This window comes from Acomys minous (assembly GCF_964271855.1).
Source record: "Acomys minous genome assembly, chromosome: 1".
Lineage (NCBI taxonomy): Eukaryota > Metazoa > Chordata > Mammalia > Rodentia > Muridae > Acomys > Acomys minous.
The window spans coordinates 174,952,315-174,974,663 of record NC_140483.1 but is presented as its reverse complement, the minus strand read 5'-3'; the positions used below and the strand labels follow the sequence as shown (position 1 = coordinate 174,974,663).

Genomic DNA, 22,349 nt, shown 5'->3' with positions numbered 1-22,349 from the left:
TAACCCCTTACCCTAACCTTAACCCTAACCCTAACCCCTAGCCCCTTACCCTAACCCTAATCCTAACCCTAACCTTAACTCTAACCCCTAACCTTAACCCTAACCCTAACCCTAACCTTAACCCTAACCCTAACCCCTAGCCCCTTACCCTAACCCTAATCCTAACCCTAACCTTAACTCTAACCCCTAACCTTAACCCTAACCCTAACCCTAATCCCTAACCTTAACCCCTAACCCCTAACCCTAACCCTAACCTTAACCCTAACCCTTACCCTAACCAGTTCCAGGGGATCCAACATTCTTTTCGGGCCTTTGTTGCTACTAGGCATACATATGGTTCACAGGTATACTTGCAAATAAAACATCCAAACACATAAATTAAAATAATAAATTTTTACACATTTTTAAACTAGAAAGTAGAACTACTATACCGGCCTGTGTATATATATATATATATATATATATATATATATATATATATATATATATATATATATACCCCTATATATATATATATATCTGAGATATATATATATATCTCAGTACTCGGCATATACCCAAAGGATTGTAACTATGACACAGATACTTACATATTCATGATCACGGCTACTCTAGTCTCAACAGTAAGGAAATGGAATCAACTCAAGTGCCTGTCAACTGATGAATAAATAGTGAAAACGTGTTCCCTCCAAGCAGTGGGATTGTATTCAGCTGTAAGAAAACTTAAATTATGAAATTGCAGACAAATGAGAACTTGCTCATTCAGGCTCGGAAAGACAAACATTACACGTCCCTCCCACATGCTGATCTCGACACTGAATTTCTATATGTGTGAGTTGATATTAGAGAAGGAGTAGAAGCCAGGGAGCTAGAAAGAGGCCCATGAAAGGAGGAACAAGAGGCTCTAAGCGCAAAGGGCAGGCAGAAGAACAAAGGGGATACAGAAGGAGAACGGTGAGTAAGGGCTTTGGAAGGGGTTAACTGCAGATGTAAGGTCAGGAGATGGTAGAGTGGCAGGTGGTGGGGGTGGGCCTATCAAAAGCAAGGATACAGGAAAGCATCATAAAGACCCTGATACATGCTGAGTGAACTTCATTTTGTTTTTTCTTAAAAGAGTTTGGACTAGGGAGGTGGTTCAGTGGGTCTGCCTGTGCAAGCATGGGGAGTTGGTGTTAGAGCCTCAGAACCCATGTAAAGCTGTTTTTTAAAGAACGCAAAAGCAAACGTCTGTAATCTCAGAGTTTCTACAAAGAGATGAGAAGTGAAAGGGATGGTGGTGACAAGAAAATCCCTGGATTCTCATTGCCTGGCTAGCCTGGTGTACATAGCGGTGAAGGATGTTCATTGCCTGACTAGCCTGGTGTACATAGCGGTGAAGGATGTTCATGGCCCAGCTAGCCTGATGTACAGAGTGGTGAACAACAAGTGATTTCATAGAAGCCAAAAGGCTCAACACCAAAGTTTGTCCTCTGACATCCACAGGCTCCCTATGACATGTGTGGGCATGCTCACACATGATCAAATATGTGTGTGAGATAGACAGATGATAGATAGATAGATAGATAGATAGATAGATAGATAGATAGATAGATAGATAGAGGTTATAATTGAGAATGAAGTACTCCCCAATAAAGTTCTCTTCCAGAAGCTACAGGTTATTAAATGTAAATCCCAAAATCAAAGTTAAGCTATTTCCCTAAAGCTTTTGGTCAGAGAGGCCCTTGAGATGCACAAAACAACACAGGCAATTCCCACTGTTGTTGTTTGCTTATTGGAACTATATGGTAAGTGTTTATTGAGGAAAACATGCATGCTATGGTATAAAGACATAGAAAAATCAAGCTGGAACTAGCCTGGAAGCTCCCTCCCTGCTGGTTAGCCATCTTAGTTTCAGAAGATGTTATACAGGCTTCTGAGAAGAAATTTTACACCCTACCAATTGGCCAAGCAAGTGTAGTCACTGTTATGGGAGTAACCAATCACTCTCTTCTTGGAGTTAAGGCCTGTTCCTCGGGAGGGACTGTAAATCTAGTTAAAAGCCTAAGGCTGGGACATCAGAGGCCTCTGGGGGGGGGGAGAGCTACTGTTATTGTTTTGCTAAATGGACATGATGTGCCTATCAAACTGTCTTCTAAATAATTATGTATGTTTATACACATGCATTAGTATTGCTGCCAGCTGCGGTCAGTGAGGCTTCTTTCTTCAGTGGACAGTGGTAACTGAAGAAATTCATAACTAGCCAAAGTTATGTCAATAAGTGACTGCTTGGGGCTTGGCTCTAATGGGATATCCATCCTACCCTCTCTAAGGGTCACAGAAGAAAGGGACAGAGAGGATATAAGGACCGGAAGGGGTGGCATGTTGTGGAGGGCGTAGAATGCTGACTTCTGGACACGTCAAGGCCGTTGTTCTCTTAAATTCACATCAGCTATGATGGTCTACACATGATCTGAGCAAGTTGGGTCTGCCAACATCTCCTCACAGAAAGCTGAGGGGCTCAAGAGACCTTACACCTCCTTGAGAATTTACAGGCAGTTTGTTATCAGTTGCTGTGGAAGAGAAAGACATTTCCTTCTGTGGGGTAGCCACCTATAAGAAGACCATGCTTCTGTAAATGCATAACCCAGCCTCCATGTTTATGTAAACAACTCTAATCATACTCATTGGGTCATCCCCACACACCAACATGAAGGTAGGAGGGGGACGAACTGGGAAGAGTAGTGAGACCAGCAGGAGGGGGAGGACAGCAAAAAGTAATGAGGGTCAATATGATCAAAATGTTTGAAAATGTCATAATTAAACCCATTAGTCTATACAATTAATACAGGCCAATACAAAGTGGCTTATGGTAGGTTAACATTTAGTCATTTATGTTTTTATAAAAGAATTCTTAGCCAGGCATGGTGGCACATGCCTTTAATCCCAGCACTCGGGAGACAGAGGCAGGCAGATTGCTGTGAGTTCGAGGCCAGCCTGGTCTACAAAGTGAGTGCAGGACAGCCAAGATAACATAGAGAAACCCTGTCTTGAAAAACAAAAGAGCAAAGCAAAACAAACAAACAAAAAGAATTCTCATTTATGTAACTACTGTACACAAGAGAAATTATAAGGGACACAGAAAAGAAGCTGGCACTTAGTTTTAATTCAAGAGGTCTTCCACTCTCATTCAGTGATGTTGAAGAACAAGCTGTCCCTTTGTAATCAGTGGAAGTGGGGAGGGGACAAAAGAGGATAAGAGGGGGCATATGTGGTCAAAATACATTACATACAATCATGGAAGTGTTAGAATGGAGTCCAATACCGTGTATAACTAGTTTATGCTAATAAAAGCATTTAAAAATACTCAAATCCTCTCAGATGTAATAAATGACTCAGCCGGGTCTCAGGACATGAGGTCAGTACTCAAAATCAACTGTGGTTCTGCATGTTAGCAATTAATAAATGGAAACCAAATTTAAAGTGTAACATTTCAGTTATTCCAAAAATTAAATATCTAGATAATAATTTGTTATAACATGTATAAGATCCGAATATTATAAAAATCTATGGAAAGAAATCAAAGAAAACATAAATATGTAGAGTTACAGACCTTGTAGGTGCATGTGTATAGCTAAAGGGAGTTGCTGCCTGGGCCGACAGTATTCCACAGAAACCATTGACTAAGATGAACTCCAGTAATGAGCACGAGCAGCCTCCTTTGAAAGGTGGGTGAGTATAGTCCAAGGGATTCCTCAAACGCAGAGTTTATGTAGCCCTCGGTTGCCTCTCAGAGGGTGATGGAATACGTCTGTTGCTGAAGAAACCACACACGTAACACACAAGACCCAAGCAAAGTCTCTTCTTAGAGCCTTCTAGCTCTTCTTCCTGCACTCTAACTCCCATGATGCACATTGAGAGAAGCAATCAATATTTCTATAAAGCTGTAGATATTTATGGACCATGACAATGACCAGCCTGGCATGACACCTGTAAAGGTGCAATAAGCGGCCCTCACATTTGGTAGTAACCAGTGGCTGTTTAATTGGACTTAAGGCCCATTCAACATAAGGAAAATTCGGCCTAGTGGTAGAAACCTATCCAATTTCCTGGCGTTAGTGAGATCATGGACCTTAGAAAAGAATGAACTGTTGTGGTGGTTTTTTTTCCTTCTGGGTCCAGGCTCCCAGAATAATGACTTGTGAGACTCAAAATACATATAGGCCATATAGCTAGGCCATATAGCTAGGCTCTTCATTTACTAGCTCATAAGGTAAAATAACCCATTTATACCAATTGACATTCTGCCATGTGGCTGGCTACCTCTGCTCAGGTACCATGTGTCTGCCACCCTCACATCTTGCTGAGTGAATCTCTCCCCAGAATCCTTTCTGCTTGCCAGATGTGCCACCTCCTATTTCCTGCCTCAGTTATAGGCCGTTAGCTTTTTATTGACAGATGATGCTTCTATAACGACACAAGTGATTCCCTCCACAATGAACTGTCACCACTTTGTTAGACAAGTATAATTCTTCATTACATTCTAAATCTTATCCTTACACCCATAAATGAGTCTATGCACCAACCCTCATCAAAGAAGCTTCTCTTAACATCAGATGGGAACCACCACAGAAAACTGAAACTGGTCAGAATGGAGAGATCAACAACAGATCATGAAATCTCTGCCCCAAAGGGTACATCTACATCACAGCTCCCACATCTATGGTTTAGGGGACATTAGCAATATCAGTAGACATGCTATGGGGCCTGGGAAGCCATGAAACCAGGGGAGCCAGTCCAGAGCAAGAGTCGGGTCAAGACATAGCCAAACCCTGGAAATATCATCCTAAAATCTGCAGGGGTAGGACCGCTCCCTCCCTGCCTCAGTCCTGCATGCCCCAGTGCACATAGCCCTGTGCCTCTACCCTTAGCCTCCTGAAGAGGTCACACAGCCTAGCAGCCACGTTAAACTTCCTTTCCCCTTGTAAGGTAATGTCTAGTGACACCTGGAATTCCTCCTTATGCAAATGAGGTATCCCCAGCTCCCTGGTCCCTACCAATGATGTATACTCACTCCCAAAGGTGTAAATAGCCTTTGTCTACCCCCCTCTAATTAGATGAACTGTCTCACTGAAGCTGTCTCCTGAGAAGTCTGTTTCGCTGGCATTCACTACCCTTAGGTAGATCCTGCACTGCACTCACCTATGCCCAGAGAAGCTTCCCTTCCCTCAGGCCAGCTCAGCAAGCGACAAGTCTGGATACCCCAACGGGAATCCAGACACAAGGTGGCATATGCTAATGTGGAAAGGGGAAAATTTCATCCAGGCCCCACCCCTTAGACAAGGAATTACAGCAACTAATGACTGGTAAGAGAGGGAGACTGAGCCCAACCCGAGGATAAGTACTCTTATTGTTTCTATAACACCACATGGTCAGCCCTGAAAGAGCATATTTGCAAATGATAAAAAAAATACTCAGCAGACTACTTTTATATTTTGGGGCATATATATAACATGATAATCATATATAACTATAATAATAAAAGAAAAGAGACTATCAACATAAGGGTGTGGAGACACGGGAGGGATTGTGGGAAGTGGGAGGGACTGGGGGATGGAAGGACTGGGAGGGGGGGTACCCAGGAGGGACTAGAGGGAAAAGGAGAGGGCTGTGCCTGTTTAAACACATTAATAATAAACTCAGTAAAGCGCATCCTCTTGATGTCATTTTAGCAAAAGTGAAGCTAGATTCTCTACCTTGCTTTACCTGTGTCTTCTGGCCTCCCTCCCAATCTCTTGTATGAGTATGAATTTGTGCCTGCCATATGCCATCTTGTGAACTTGTCCCTATGTCTATGTCTGTGTCTCTGTGTGTGTTTCTATGTCTGTCCCTAACTCATTGTTAGGGCTTTGATTTCTCTTTTATTGAACAGCATAGAAAGCACACACACACACACACACACACACACACACACACACACACACACACACACACACCACACACACACACACACACACACACACACACACACCACACACATATATATGTGAATACTTCATAGAAGAAACTCTATGACAGATTTTACAAGAGATTAAGTCACTGACTCCAACTGACCGAAATAACAAAGAACACTACAGGCATCATTATTATCAAGCCATATCTGCTGTTGTGTTCAATAGTGATGTAGATATTCATTTTATAAGGCTTTTTAAACCTATATTTCTGTTTTTAGCAAACGATTAATATAACAGATACAAACACACATGCCTTGCTCTTAAGCCAGGGGTATGGAAGAATATATAACAAGATTACAGCTATACAGTAGCACACACTGTAGAAGTTGATTACGTGGGAAATGGAGCAAGTAAGGTTGGCTGTTACATTGCTCTCTTAAAGACAGGTAAACAAACAGGCTAAGTACACTGTGGGATAGCAGCCATTTCTTTTTCTCTTTCTTTTTTTTTTTCGTTTCTTTTCTTTCTTTCTTGAGACAAGGTTTCTCCTTGTAGCCTTGGCTGTTCTGGAACTCATTTTGTAGATCAGGCTAGTCTCGAACTCAGAGATCCTCCTGCTTCTGCCTCCCTGAGTACTGGGATTACCGGTGTCTGCCACTGCACTCAGTAGCAGTCATAAGTCTTAAGTGACCTCAAGGTGTATTATTAACTCTAGCTGTGAGGTCCAGTAGAACTTCCAGTCTCTTAGACTGTAAGAAAAATTTCTTAATAATACATCACCACAAACTGGGAAACTAATGTGAATCTGTCTTAATTAAAATGTATTAAAAATAAGGGTGGATCAAGAAAAGTAAAATTCAATATAAGAAAGAAGTTATTGATGCCTAAATTGATCTAGCAGTTGAATACAATCATGTACAAATCTCAGCAAGATTTGCATAGAAAGCTCACACTGGAAAAGGGAAAGCTGGTGTACTACGCAGGATGAAGTAGAAGGAATCACTGCCCTTGATCAGGAAGCTTACAGTGTAGGCACCCAAAACGAAATATCCACATGTAGGTTCACTGCTACGTGTAAAGTGCCAAGGTGGCAGTTTCAAAGGGACAGACACAGATGCATACCAGAACAGAGCACGAAACGCTACACACTTGTGTTCAACTAACTCTGTGCAACAAATGCAGAAGCAGCAGGTAAAGGATCTTTTCCATGCATAGAGTAGGACAGTTGAACACCCTCAAGCCAAACAAAACTGACAAAGAGTGGTCATGCATTTAAAAATAAAACAGAAGGCCAATATAAAAGCTTTGAAATAAAGAAGAAAACATCCTTTGGCAGGTTTGTTAGCATCTTCATTGAAACCTTGGCCCAAAAGTTTAAAAATAATAAATTAGATTTATTTCTTTTCTTTTTCTTTCTTTCTTTCTTTCTTTCTTTCTTTCTTTCTTTCTTTCTTTTTTTGTTTTTTTTTGTTTTGTTTTGTTTTTGTTTTTCCAAGACAGGGTTTCTCTGTGTAGCCTTAGCTGTCCTGGACTTACTTTGTAGACCATGCTGGTTTTGAACTCACAGTGATCTGCCTGCCTCTGCCTCCCAAGTGCTGGGATTAAAGGCGTGTACCACAACACCTGGCAAATTAGATTTCTTTAGATATATATTTATATTTTATATGTAATATATATGCATATATATATTATAGTCCTAAAGGATATGGAAAGTGAACAGTCAGTCTAGGAAAAAATGTTTGCCAGCATGTAACTCATGACGGCCTATGGCAGCATCTTTAATAATGAACTGTTAAGTAGGAAAGCAAGCAAAAGCAAAAATAATAGCCAAAATTTGGAAGTGGGCAAAATACATGCTGAAGGAAGATCAATATAACCACAGTGAGACACCACTGCATAAGCAGCAGCATGGACAAAATAAAGCAGTAGTGAAAAATGCTGGCCACGTATGTAAAAAGAAAGATACAGTTCAAATATCTTCAAGGCATGACTAGTTTAAGGACTGATATGTTCACACTGTGGACTACTACTTGGCACTAAAAAGTACGAATTCATAGGGGCTTATGCTGTATGGAAAGGTCAGCGCATTGCAGAGGACAGTTTGAGAGTTGCTGCTTTGTTCAGGCATGTGGATCAGAAGGAAAAAAACAACTGACTCTAAAAGGGTAAAATATGGCTTGTTATGCTGATAGACTATTATTCTTTTTTTAAGAATATTATTCTTTATTTAACATGGTAGCTTGATCCCTCTCATGTGATCAAACTATATTGAGACAGAACTCACAAACACAAAATAACTCAATTAAATCTGAGTGAAACTGATAGATTATGTTAATATCAATATTTTTGTTTTGGCATTATACAACTTGTACATCTGATTGCTTTATTTTTGGAACAGGATCTCACTGCATAGCCTATTTGGCCTGTAAATCATTATGTAGACCATGCTGGCTTGGAACTCAGAGATCTACTTGCCTCTACCTCCTGAGCGCTGGTGTTAAGGTGTGTGCCATCACGCCCAGCCTATATTCTATGTTTTTTACAAAACCTTACCTCTTGGATGAAACTAGATAAAATGGGCATGGGTTGTTGTCCTGTTTTGTTTATTTAATAATATACTTCCACTGATATAACACACATGCCAAGGGGAGAACATGAAGCAAATTCAGTATACTAAATATCAATACCTATACAGCAGTTCTCCACCTTCCTAATGCAGTGACCCTTGAATACAGTTTCTCAGCAAACCATAAAGTTATTTTGTTTCTATTACATAATTGTAACTTTGCTATTGTTATGAATGATAATGTAAATATTTTTGCCAAAGGGGTCACAACCCACAGGTTGAGAAATGCTGACCTAATACAAAGCCACAATAATTAGAGTATATTAGTACATATTACTGTCCAATATACAAAACAGAGAATTCATAAACAGATCCACATCCTTGAGAAATCAGTATATCATGAAGAGGATATTTTGCAGCATTGAGGAAGGGAATGGTGAAGAAATAGCGATTTTACTATTAAGGTGGAAAGTAGTATTTTATATAAAACATATTTATACACAGAAATAATAAACACTAAATGGACTCAAAAGTATATATATATATGTAAGAATAAGAATTAAGAAAAAGATGCATTAGACAGGGTGGGCTAGAGGAGAATATGGAAGGGGATAAAGAGAGGAAAGGGATGGGGGTGATGTAATTATATTTTGATTAAAAGTAAATAAAACAGTAACCCTCCAACCTCAACATGTAAGGAAACAAAGCCATAGAAACAGATTTTTAAAACAATTTTTAGGTATACAAGAGGTTTAAAAATAGACAAAACCCTGTCTCAAAAAAAAATAAATAAATAAAAGGCAAAACGAAAAATGAAAAGGACAAACTGTTTTCAAGAAACTTAATATAGTTTATAAACACTATTTCTGTGCATTAAAATAAATATAAGGGGCTTAAGGTAGGCAGAACTCCACTAGCTGCTCATTTTACTATATTACAACAACTGGGAAACAACGAACTTGCTGTGGAAACAAGCAAATGCTGTTTCATAGACAACACAGCCGTGTATCTGGCACTTCTTGGTAGATTTGACAATGCCTAGCTTGTGACAGACAGCTCTCTGCTGGACACAGTCCACCGATGGTCCATGGTCAGGCAGTCAGTGGTTCACTGAGAACAGCGGTTCTCAACCTTCCTAGTGCTGCAGTCCTTTAATGCAGTTCCTTGTATTGTGGTGACCCTCTCTGACCATAAAATTATTATTTTTTTTGTTGCTACTTCATGAGTATAATTTTGCTACTGTTATGAGCTGTAATGTAAATCTCTGTGTGTTTTTGTTTTTAATGGTCGTACGTGACTGCTATGAAAATGTTGTTTGACAATCAAAGGGGCGGTGATTCCCATATTGAGAACTACAGGCTAAGAGCATCTTTGTACGGGAGGCCTAGCCTGTTTGTAGAAACTAGAGATCTGGACGGAGGATCTCCTTCCTAGTGGATTTGCCGGAGAGCCTCTGGACGGTTTTCTATGGCGATGCACAGTGCCAGGCCGTAGGTTGGGTCCCTGACATGGGGCTGGGGTGGGACGCGTGGGGAGTAGACCATGGATCAGAATCTTCTGCAGGGCCCCTTAGTGTGTGTATATTCATATGTACGACCATGGGTGCTAGGGTGCAGGTTCTTACCTTCCGCGTTGTGTGAGACGCTTGTGTTTAACGCTGGCTGTGTTAGTCAAGCTAGCAGGCTTGAGAGTCTCGTCTCCTCCTTCTTCAGGCAGGAGCACGGATGCTAGGGGACGGCTTTACACGGCTTCTGGGGGTTCCGAATCAGGTCTCCACACTTTCCAGGCAAGCACTTTAACTGCTGAGCCACCTCCCCAAGCCCGGGTCATCTTGCTCCAGGCCTTCTTAGTCAACCAATTAATGAGACAGAAGCGCATTCCCAGCTGAAATCACGCTGTCTCTGAAATCTGAAGCAGCTGGCCAAGGGCTGTGCTCTTATCGACCTGCAGGATGTGTGAACTTCTACCCTACCTTTTGAAGGGATGCGCTAAAGGGCAGACTTCTAAAGTCACACAGGGGATGAAGTGGTTACTGAATGCCCCACACTGCTGTATCATCCCCTGGCATGTGCCTGGTATGCAGACTTCTTTCACCTCTTGTTCATGATGTCACTAATACGGTAGAAAGACAATGCCCTGCAGAATCAGGTGGAATAACAGGGACATTACCGTGCCCTGGAGGAGGAGCTGAGACTGCACCTCTGTTTCAACTGCCCGGGCTCTTGCATCCTGCTTGGATCGTTCCTCTTTACAACCAACCACCCAGGGCACAACTTTAAGTGACTTCCACTCTGTAAGGAGAGTTCTTCTGCTTTTTATCATACAGTGGTGCTAAGAGGCACCCACCGTTCCTTAGCTCCTGAGTTCCAACTGTCTTCTGCTAAACCGCTACAAATAGATGTCCATTCTAAAACAGCCCAAGGCGACTCTTTTTTTATTTTAAAGTATTTGTATTTTTTCTTTTTTTTATTAATTTATTCTTGTTACATCTCAATGGTTATCCCATCCCTTGTATCCTCCCATTCTTCCCTCCCTCCCATTTTCCCCTTACTCCCCTCCCCTATGACTGTGCCTGACGGGGACTTCCTCCCCCTTGACTCTTTAGTCTTCTTTATCATGAAGCTTCTCAAGCCTAGACACCTCCGAGGTAGGCAGCTCCCGACAGAGATCATAAGACTGCTTCAGCAACGATTAGCAAGGAATTAAAGCCCTCAGTCCAAGTGCCTTGGAAGAACTGAATTCTGCTGACAACTATGGGCTGGGCCTGTGAGCTAAGCCTTGAGATGCCCGTAGCCTCCAGGAGTCTGTGTCAGAAGGTTCAGTTGCCCTCTGGTCACATTCCACTACTGCTGATTAACGCCAGCAAGGGGAGAGTGGTTTCTGATGTGGCAGAAGATAATGTTTGTGTTTATTTTTTAGATTCCCCCCCCCCCCCCATGGCCTGTCCAACTGCGATCACCCTCTCTTCCTCAGTCAGAGCTGTCTGAAAAAAATGTAGAGGGAGGTTTTGGAGATGAAAAATAGTGACCTAAATATAGACAGGGTAAGGATGGCAGGGGGTGAGCTGAATCTAATGGGAAATTATAGCTCTACACTTACTATAGACATCAATGTCAATGATATGCATAGGCACCCCTAAAATTAACTTTCATAACTTTAAAATATGTTATATTATCTATTTCACCAATTGACCTTGATAAACAAAAACTTTTGACCTGTTGTCAAACTACCCTTTAAACACTAATGTTTATACCCATAGGGCTGCTCTCGGCCTTGGGTAGGGAGTGCCCCCTCTACTTGGGAGAAAGTTTAATGAAGAGCTTATTTACACCTGGTCAATGTGCTGTGTCTGTTGAGTGCTCAGCATTAGTTGGGATATCTATGCCAAAGCTCCAGAGTCCAAAGACCATAATGGGAGCTGGAGGAAAGACTGTAAGAGCTGGAGGGTGGAGGCATGTTCTACCATGCCCAGCTCTGGTACCTTTTTGTGAATCATAAACTACTTCAAAGCAAAACCATAAGAAGAATAATGTTTAAGCTTTAATTTTCTGGTTTGGGCTTGCTTCCATGAGTAAACTAATAGGCAAAGAATCACAATTGGTTAATTAAGGAAGGAGTGGACAATTAGGTAAAAGAAAAGGTATTTGTAGGGAACATGTATTGGGTTAAATTACAAAGAACTGATTTCCTAATGAGAGAAAGTCACAGAAAGATGTTTTGCTGTTGCTTTAGGTAGTGGCTTGATACCAGACGAGGAAGGAACCTGCAAAGCACCCTCACATCTCTGTGGAGGGCCTCAAGCAGGTCCGTGCCCATGCATGCTGTATTTTGTCAGGTCAAGAGTGGGGTGGGGCATAAGTGATGTTTCTAACTTTCCCTCTACTGGTATTCAGTCCCACATGCCAGAAGCTGCAAGAACAGAGTCATATTTTCTGTCATGAGCCCTGAAAACCTGAGGCAGGGAGTATGCCCTCCTTTCAGCTGGTCTCAGTGGCGATGTCTTAGAAAGAAGAGCAATATGGCACTGAAGGAGCCAGCGCTGGGCTTTTGTGAACTGAGAACTGACAATAAGAAATAGATGACTGGTCTATGGAAAGGAAACTTAGGAACAACAACAACAACAACAACAAAATGAAATGTGTACTTCTTCATTTAAAAACCCCAAGGTTGGCCAAGAAAGCTTTGTTTTATACTATTTTAATTTTTGTAAAATATTTGTTGAATGTGTTCACCCCATTTCTCATGCCATTAGCCCCCATTGCTTCCCTAGATGTTTTTACTTTTGTATTAATGACATATATATATATATATATACATACATACATATAATTTTATCTATATAAGATATCCACAGATATCAGAACCATAAATAAAGGAAATAAAACATCAATGTTTTTGAGACTGGCATAATTTGTTTAATAGGAATATTACAAGTTAGACCCATTTTGTGCAGATGAGTTAACTTTATTCTTTATATGACTAAGAAAATTTCTATACATATTACATATGTTATACACATAAACATATATCACACACATAAAATATTATATATGTGTGAGTATATCTATACATATTGTCACTTTTTCTTTAACCACACCACTCTTGCTGGAGACCTAGGTTAGTTCTGTAGTTTACACTGTCAAGAGCAGTGCTGCAGTAGCCATTGTGTGAAATGACCAAGCTACACCACTTCTGGGTATTTACCTGACTGTCTCCAAGTCCACACATACCGACAAACTTGCACATCAATGTTTATTGCAAGAAGGTTTAAAATATCATGTATTTTATGAAAAAGTCATTGCACAAGAAATCATTTTTATTATATCAATCCACTCCTAACTTTTGTGTTGCCGCTACAGGCAGTTATGTGCACAGGGATGTAGAATTGAAAACAGCAGAAGTCTTCTGCTGGTGAATTTCATGGCTCCTCCGCAGACAGACATTGTGGCCAGTAAAGGGCTCTCTCCGAGGGATGCCTTCTACCCATCCTTCCCGTTTGGTTTTATAGTTGTTTGAGGGCACTGAGAGAGGCTTTCTCAGTGTTGTTATAAATTTCTCACAATAATTTTCATTTTGGGACCTCCAAACCCAAGGATCACTTATGCTATTGGTCAGAATCCTACATAATTTTGAGGAGTTAACGGATTCAAGAAGAACATTGAATAGGACACAGGGGCCAGTGCTGATGAATTTCCCCCCTCCCTGGCCCTACGTTCTAAACACACACAATCATGATCACGTTTGTCTACATTAAACAGCTCTGGCCAAGGATACACATAGGATTGTTTCATTGTTGGATTATTTTTAAGCTTTTGAGGATTCTTTCTTTTTTGTATAAATCCTTTACCAACTATGTGGTTGACAGATAGGACGTGGACACGGAGAGAACATATTAAAGCTTGTTATTACCTGAGCAAACATTTTAAATTTTGAGGATAGTGGCCAGTTCTTCCATTCTGCAGCAAGTCTTTTCGTGTATGTCTTGTAGTTCCTCACCAAACATTATGTCCTGGAAGATTGTTCTCTCATATTGTCTTCCACATTTTATGTTTAAATATGTGACTAATCTTGTGACAATGTCTTTTAAGCAGAACAAGAAGACATTAACATTCTGGCTGAAGAGAGGTGTAAGTGTGAGAGCTGAGTTCAAATTTCAACCGCTCACATCAATGCCGGGCAGTGCTGTAAGCCCTGAGGGGACACACAGATTCGGGATGTTTGCTGGCCGGCCAGTCTAGCAGAATGTCAAATTCCATGTTCGTGAGAGACAGACTCAAAGCATACAAGTGATTGAGGAGGACACCAGAGGAATGGTTATAGAGTTACAAACACTTATGTAGCATACCAGAATTAATACACGTGTACATGTACACACACACACACACACACACACACGTTTGGGAATTCATCTGTTTGATTATATTCACTCTCCCATTTTTCCCAGATACACCCCTTCCCTACCAATCCAATCTTGTTTTTTAGAATTTAAGCCCATCAAGATCAAACCATGCCATCCATGTTGAGCATTCCTGGATTCTAGGAGGTGTGGCCTTCCTCTGGAGCATGGCTGATTTCCGAGGGCCTACACTCTTAGGGAGCATGGATGTCCCTTCACCCAGCAGCTGGCACTTGCCAACACTTCCTTCACCCCCTCTCAAATTTTATTCTTTTTCTTAATGTAAAGATATCCAATTGCTTCCTACCATCTGCTGAAGTAGCTACTTTTCCTCTATTGGATTGTTTGAGTCTTTGCATACAACCAGTTGGGCATATTCCTGGCTTTCTATTTTATTCCTTACCTACACCTCTGTCACTACAGCACACTTCTTACTAATGTGACTAAGTGATGGAATATGAAATGTAAAGTGAATCTACCACTGTGTTGTTCTTTTGTTTTTATCTGTTATACTTAGTTTGCTTTGCCATATATATCATAGAATACCATGTTGAACCTATCAATTTGGGGATAATTTTGTCATATTTTGTTACATTGAATATTCCCATTCTTCGTATGCCTCGTTTATTTAAACCTCTGATTTGTTACATTAGTGTCTTACAGCTTTGATACTTAAGCACTGAAGATGTTTTGCCAAGTTCATACCTAAGTAAGCCATTTATGGGAATTATAATCATAATTTTGATTGGTACATATTTATCACTAGTGTGTAGACACACAACTGCTCTTGCACAATGGCAGCTGGATGAACTTTTTTGCTGCTGTTTGTCTTAGATACAGATTTCCTTCCTTTCCAACCTGTGTACATTTACTTTCCCTTTATTGCCTCTTGCTGCCTTGTTGTGAAGGCTGGATGTTTCCATGTTAGGTTTATAAAGAGTGTTTAGGGATGAAGTCTTTGCCTTATTGTTGACTTTAGGAGAAAAGTGTTATCTCCATTGTTTCTCGCAATGGTGGTAGCAAGTTTTCTGAAGATGCTCTTGATCAAAATAAGGAACGTCTGTTTTCTGAAGTTCTTTTTCACTTTTGCGGCTTTTTAAACATTTATTTTGTATGGAGCATGTGCATATGTGTCACAGTGCATGTGGTTAGAAGACAGCTTGCTGGGGTTGGTTCTTTGCTTCCAAGTGGATTCTGGGGAGCACAGTTTCGTGGTCTTTGTGGTTGGTGCTCTTACATGCCCAGTCACCTTGTTGGTCCTTGTGTTGACTTGTGTCAAGTGCTTTTCCCACTTCAAGTGTTATTATTATATGGTATTTACTTTTTATCTTGTTCATGAAGTGACTCAGCCTTCTGTACATCTTCTCATCAAAGCCCCGGATGAACATATGAATGTGAAGTTATGAAAGATAATTTAAGTTATATTAGTTTTCTATTTCTATTACAAATTACCATAAACTTTCCAGCTTAAAAGAAGGAACAAGAAAAACTACTCCAAGTTCTGGAAGTTCATACTCAAATTCACGGGGCTAATTAGTTTGTATCAGGCTTCTGAGAGAAGCATATTTCGTTACCTTTTCTAGTTTCCAAGAATCACTTAAATTCCTTTGCTTAAGGTCAGTCCCCTTCCTCCATATTTACAACCAGTAGTGTATTGTTTTCAAAAGTTTATTCCCTTTTGCTAATAAGTAGAAATGTGCATTATCTTTGACTCTCTTCCCTCTGACTCTTTTCCCTCCTCTCCCTCTGACTCCCTCTTGCCCCCTCCCATCTGACTCTGCCTTTTATAAGAACACATATGGCTAATGCAAGTAAACTCCCTACTCATGATCCTTAACCACACTGCAAAGACCCTCTAGCCCCACAGGAAAGCCACAAGTTACAGGGCTCAATAGACAACCATTGTGAAGATTCATTTTCCAGGCTATCACCCTGTCTTCCTTGCTGTATTCAATAGCTCTTTATTTTGGGGGGTAGACTTGTATTTATTTTAATAACAAATCCTGTGATCAAAATGTTGTATTTCAAACTACAGTTTTTCTAAATAACCACGGCGCTGTGAGGCGTGCTCATTCTGGCTGTCTCCACGTTCTGCATCCTCTTAGCATAGGCAGAGACACAAGAACCTGCTATCCAACGCAGCACAGCGTGAAACACACGGCCTGTATCTTAAGAGTATGGCTTGAGTGACTCTGACATGTTGGATACGTACTAATATTTCTTTTAGCTTCCAGTATTCCAAATTTGTGCCTTGACAGTAATACTTTCAAGTTAAACTGTGTCACTCTGGCTGCTGTGTGCAGAGCAGCAGTGCTAAGTAAGGAAAGCACCATATTCAGCCTCTGCTAGTCACTCTGCTCCACGACCATAGTGTTAAAATTCTACCAAGTGCTGTGCAAAGGAATGAACATCACTGAATTTCAATAAATCTTTATTGATAAAACATTAAAATTGAATTTCATATGATTCTACATGCTACAAAGTATTTTTTAAAAAACATTTTAATAAAGTAAAAAAAAATTAGTCTATGGACCTTATAAAAGTAGATAGCAGTCCAGAATTGGCTATGGGCCTTAATTTGCCAACACCTGCTTTAATTTATGGAATCTATATTCTAAAGGAGGAAATGAGACTAAACCATAAAACAAAGAAGTGACCATATTAAAAAAAAGATGATTTCATGTTAAATAGTAAGATATTCAGAGAATATATCTATGAGGGGACCTGAATAATGAGAAGACAGGTTTGAGTAAAGTCACACACAGGGTAGTCTACGAAGACAGGACAACAACATGAGCATAGAGGACCACATTCAGTGGCTCAGAGACACCGAGAGTGTGTGGCAAGAACTCAGCGAGGAAGTGCAATGCGGTGCGCCATGCTCCATCCCTGTGGGAGGGCACTGTGCATCAGGCGGCCATGGCAGGAGCTCTACAGGTCCAGCCCAACAGTATATGTAGGGTCTTGGCCCTTGATCATTTATATGACTGTACAACGAGACAGAGGAGAAAAAGGTTTTTTATTTTTTCCAGATAGTTCTAGAAAAGCAAAGTGTCTCCTGTATAGTCCACTATGTCAATGAAAATTTATACAATGGAACCAACAATTTGTTTTACTCAATGCTCCTCTTTCATTTTAGGATAATTCAGTTTGCATTTTCTCAGCATAAAACATGTTCACTGGTTCACAAAGGGCCATTTATAACCTTTTTATATAAAAGTCTAGTTTCCATACAAAGTTTAGAATATTAAGTCCTTTATTTACAACTTTTTCATTTTATACTTAGACCAATTTGTATATGACAAGCCTTTTCTAATTTCTTCTACGGTAATGGAAGGAAAACCACTTTTAAATTTGTATTGATTTGTGACAATATCACCAATCATGCTAGACTGTCACTTCAAGCAGCCATGCACGCGGCTTCATCTGCTCACCAATTTGCTGTTTTAGAACCGAGGCTGCCTACTGACAGCTGGAGCAGAGGCTGTATCTGGACTGTCTGCGACTACAGCACGTGAGGGCCTCACACTTGAAAACAGCTTTGTTATAACTTTACCTAACATCTTTCATAACTGTGAAATAGCCTTCAGTTAGTTTCTTGTTCTCATTTATTTTCTCCAGTACTGCTTCTAGTAAATATGAGGCAAAAGGAAGCTGTAAGAGAACAAAAAGAAATATCAAAAGTCTACTTTTTCAGTTCCAAAGTATACACAAGGGCTGTTAGATATCCCAGAGGTAAAGGCACTTGCTACGAAGCTTGAGTTCCATTCCTGGAGTCCACATAATGGAAGGAGAAAGCTGACCATTGAAATTGTCATCTGACCTACACACACACACACACACACACACACACACACACACACACGCACGCACACCATAGGATGTATATGCTTACATACAAACACACAAATATAATAAAGTAATACCAAATTATAAAAAATTCGTTTGATGAAAACCATACACTAAATATCATTAAGCCATTAGAATTTGGCTATCTGTAACTTCGAAGTCTTAATGGTACTCTACCAAGTATTTTTTCAACAGATATTCCTGGTTAGTGTGGGTAATTCTGGCTTTTCTAATAAAAATGATAAAAGAGCAGAAGTAAAATGAAAAAAGATAAACGCCTTATTGAACAATTCATGGTTTACTGACTATGTTAATGATGTAATCTGCAATACAAGCGGTTAAGCCATTCATCTTCAATCAGCTGATCAATAGCGGGTTACAGTCATCTCCAGAGCACACAGGCCCACAGTAGAGGTACTATATGTTCATCACTCATAAAAGAATGAGAGAGAACTATCAATACACTTGTCTGTATGAGAGTCCAGTACCTCAAGAGTTGTAGGATAAAATTTCAGAGAGAAAAAAAATGGCAAAAGTATACCCATTGATTAAGTTGTTAAAGTTTGTTTGGTATATCAAAGTGTAATACACATGTTTCAGAAACTGCTGAGTTTATGAAATGTGAGCACATTTTAAAATTTCATAATTGATATAACTTTGCTGGTAGTTTTACTGTTCCCATTGCTTCCTTGGCTTGCTGGTAGAATGTGGACATATCCCATATAGTTATGGGTTGTAAATTAGAGAGAGTCTGGACCGTTGCCTCGAATACATCCTGCAGTCTGAATGATTTCTTGTTATCTTATCCCTGCTATCTGTCTCTCATGAGAGCACTGCCATAATTAGGACATTCATTAAGTATTTCTTGGGTTTGTCCTTTTGACTGACCAGGAAAACTCTATTTTTATTTCCCTAAATTTGTTAGAATGCTTATAGTACCCGTGTACCTTATATATCTTCCCTAGAGGGAAGCAGGTAAGGTTTTGTTGTTGTGTTGGGACAAGCACTCAAGGTGTCCCTAGTCAGTGCAAACACAGTGCACGCCATCCGCATGTTCAGCCAAGGATTATGATCAAGTCAATGAAATGGTTCTTTCCTGAATTTGAACTGGCAAGGTAAAATATTAGCTAAGATCTTTAAATAGCTTCCTATTTTTTAACTTTTTGCCATCTCCTAAAGACAGTCTGGGTATATGCCTGCTTCCTCTAAACTCAAGAGCTCTGTACATGTTTTACCTGAAATTTATCACAGAACTGTCAGAATAAGACATTTTTTAGTTGGGTTGTACAAATGAGTATTATATATATATAAGTATATATACATATATTTGAAATATCCCATTCTAGGTAGAAAAATCACCACACTCAGCATATACACACAGCATGCATATTGCATTTTTTGAAATGTAGGAAAAAATTAGATATAAAAAAAGAATCTATTTCCTCTTTTTTTTATTTCGTCTTTCCTTGAAGACAATAACAATAAATTCTTGCTTTGACAAGATGTCTGGGATGCAGAAAGGAGTTACACTTTAAAAAATTGATTATTAATTTGATAATTAAGTCATCGGGGCATTAATATTAGCTTTTAAAGAATGCATAATAAAAAGGACTTGTTTTTATCTAGTAAGCCCTAGGCCCCAAATGACAAGACCCTTAAGTAACTACTACTTACTTATCTACACAAATATACATTTCTATCTAAAAGGAAGAGAGATAAGATGGAACAACCTCTCATAATTTATTGGCTGAAACAAAAGCAGAAATGAATATTTAAAAGTTTATTTCCTGAGTATACAGGGTATGCAGGTTAGTAGCTTCCCAAATAAGAAGATGACAGAGACAGTTTGCTCCCTGAGCAGTCAGCCAAACCTCTCTATAACATTGGAGCATCATCTTCAACCTCTGACAGACATATTTGTGAGGTGGGAACTATTGAGAACTTGATTACCCAGCCTTGTCAGAGTTTGGCCGACTCTGCCTGCATCCAAGCTTGCCCTTTTTTAGGCAGACTTCTCATTTGAGAAGCTACTAACCTGCACTCTCAGTATACTCAGGTAATCAATTTTATTCCTTCCCAAGTCTCTGATGGGGTTGAAGACCAGACAGTTTAGTTTTACAATTAAGCTTAGTTGTTTAAGGGTTAAGATGTTATTAGTGTAGATAGATGTTTTAAGTTGATAATGATAAGATATGATAAATACTGATTTGAATTCAGAATTTTAGACACACCAAGATAGGAAAGATGTTTTCTTCAAGGCTGCCAAATACAAGCAGCCAAAATACTAAGAATGTAACATTTATATAATTCCTGATTGTTTCATGGCTCTTCTTGCTATAGGTAGTTTATTGTATATATGTGTAATAATATAAATGTATATGTAAAAATAAAATATTTAATAAAAAATACAGAGATGTAATATGAATAAATTAATAAATATATTAAAAAATAAAAAATACAAACTACACAACATATATGAAAAATAATTAATGACTGACTGTAAGATTGTGGGATTATTTTTGTCACAGTTTGAGGATATGCTATAATTACTACTGTCTAATGAAATGTCAGAGATTTCTAAAAATTAGTTTATTTCCTATTTTTTTCTAGAAAAGTGGCTTTCTGATCAAGTAAGTCTGGGTAGCATCAAACTAAAAGAGTTCCACTGTTTCAGGACCTCTTAACACTCTAGGAGGCTTCTTCACAGCACCATGCTCATCCAAGAGGAAAATGCCAGTCTCTAAATTCAGTCCTCCATCCTTTTCATGGTCTATTTATCTGTTCAGTTTATGCTCTATGGAACACATGTGAGAAGCATGTTGGCTTTGTGATCACCTAGCTAACAAATGGGGTGATTTGTTATAGACACTAGGCCTCTTATTATTTGCAAATTTCACTTTCGAGTAAACGGTTAAACCTACTCGTCTAAGTGGGACAGTTTTCAACACATGACATCCTTGGATATTGATTTTCTTTAAAAGAACTTTGCTTTCAGGAAGGCTGCAAGGGGGATCAAGAAGAGCCTGAGCTAACTTGATGCCAACAACTTTCTTCCTCTCTCCCTATGACTGCTCCAGAGTTAAACACAGCTGTTGTCCCTCCCATGTTATTGTGCTGTATGCTTCTTTAAACTCTGTTTACAGCTAACACATTGGAGATTTCACAAAGCAGTTAAACTGTGCGCAGCTGTGCATACCTCACTGTTCTTGCAGGTTCTTTAATCTCTACAAGTAGTTCAGAAGAATATATTTATCCTTATATAATTTTACATGATGGTTTCCATATCTATTATACATATTAGTTGAGCTGTTCAGTTTTTTTTTCTACGCCTCTTCCAGTGTCTTCCCTGAGGTACGCCTTCCCTTTGTCTTCCCTTTGTAATGTACCATTTCTCACATTTTTGTCCTCTAAAATCAGCACTAATTCTTACCGATGTTTATATATTTGTGGTTTATTTTTGTAATGATAGACTTGGTTCAAAATGGTCACAGAGAAATATACTTTTGTTGTTTGAGAATTTTATATATCTATGCATTATGTTTGGGTCAGACAGCCTCCATGTCTTCCCTTCCAATGGCTCTGCTGCCTACCTCCCACCCCCCAGCCTCATGGACTCTGTTTTTAAACCATTGAGCTCACTTGGTGCTACCTGTATGTGCACCGGTTGTAGGGCCACCTACTAAAGCATGAGAGGTCTCTTGAGGACCAGATCCCTGAAGAAAATTCCAGTAGAATCCATAATTTATCATCACTTAAATTTTGAAAATGGTTCTGGAAGCCTTAGACAATAACTTAAAGTGCTTAGGACATTTAAGTTGTTTTATTTTTTCTTTTTCCTCTAGGAATACTCAGATAACACTTAAAGCAAATTGGTGACCTATACTATTTATGAGACCCTTAGGCAACGGTAACGTTAAATATGATACTTAAGGATTTAGGAAAGTAATCATGTTTTATATCTTGGGTACACTATATAAAATGGAAGAGAAATGTGTGAACATTTAAGTTAGCTGAGCCTTTCCTGCAAACCCAACAACATTCTTGGCCTGTGATATGGCTCTTCCTGGGGATCCTGTGGGATATTGGAGTATTATTTTGATAAATTCTG

General features: G+C 39.5%; 1 protein-coding gene across 6 annotated transcripts in view; it reads right to left on the bottom strand.

Moving 5' to 3' along the window:
• Nucleotides 1-12,906: 12,906 nt before the first annotated feature.
• CNTLN (centlein) overlaps nt 12,907-22,349 on the bottom strand; it is a 251,852-nt gene continuing 242,409 nt past the window's right edge. For 4 of the 6 annotated variants that reach the window (XM_084779053.1, XM_084779054.1, XM_084779056.1 and 1 more), the window contains exons 26-27: nt 17,949-18,046; nt 12,907-15,753 (exon numbers count right to left, since the gene is read on the bottom strand). In XM_084779053.1, coding sequence (XP_084635179.1) covers nt 15,738-15,753; nt 17,949-18,046 — 114 coding nt within the window. In that variant the 3' untranslated portion in view covers nt 12,907-15,737. Of the gene's footprint in view, nt 15,754-16,806; nt 18,047-22,349 lie in introns of those variants that run through there. The other 2 variants (XM_084779055.1, XM_084779060.1) reach the window with 1 other exon arrangement.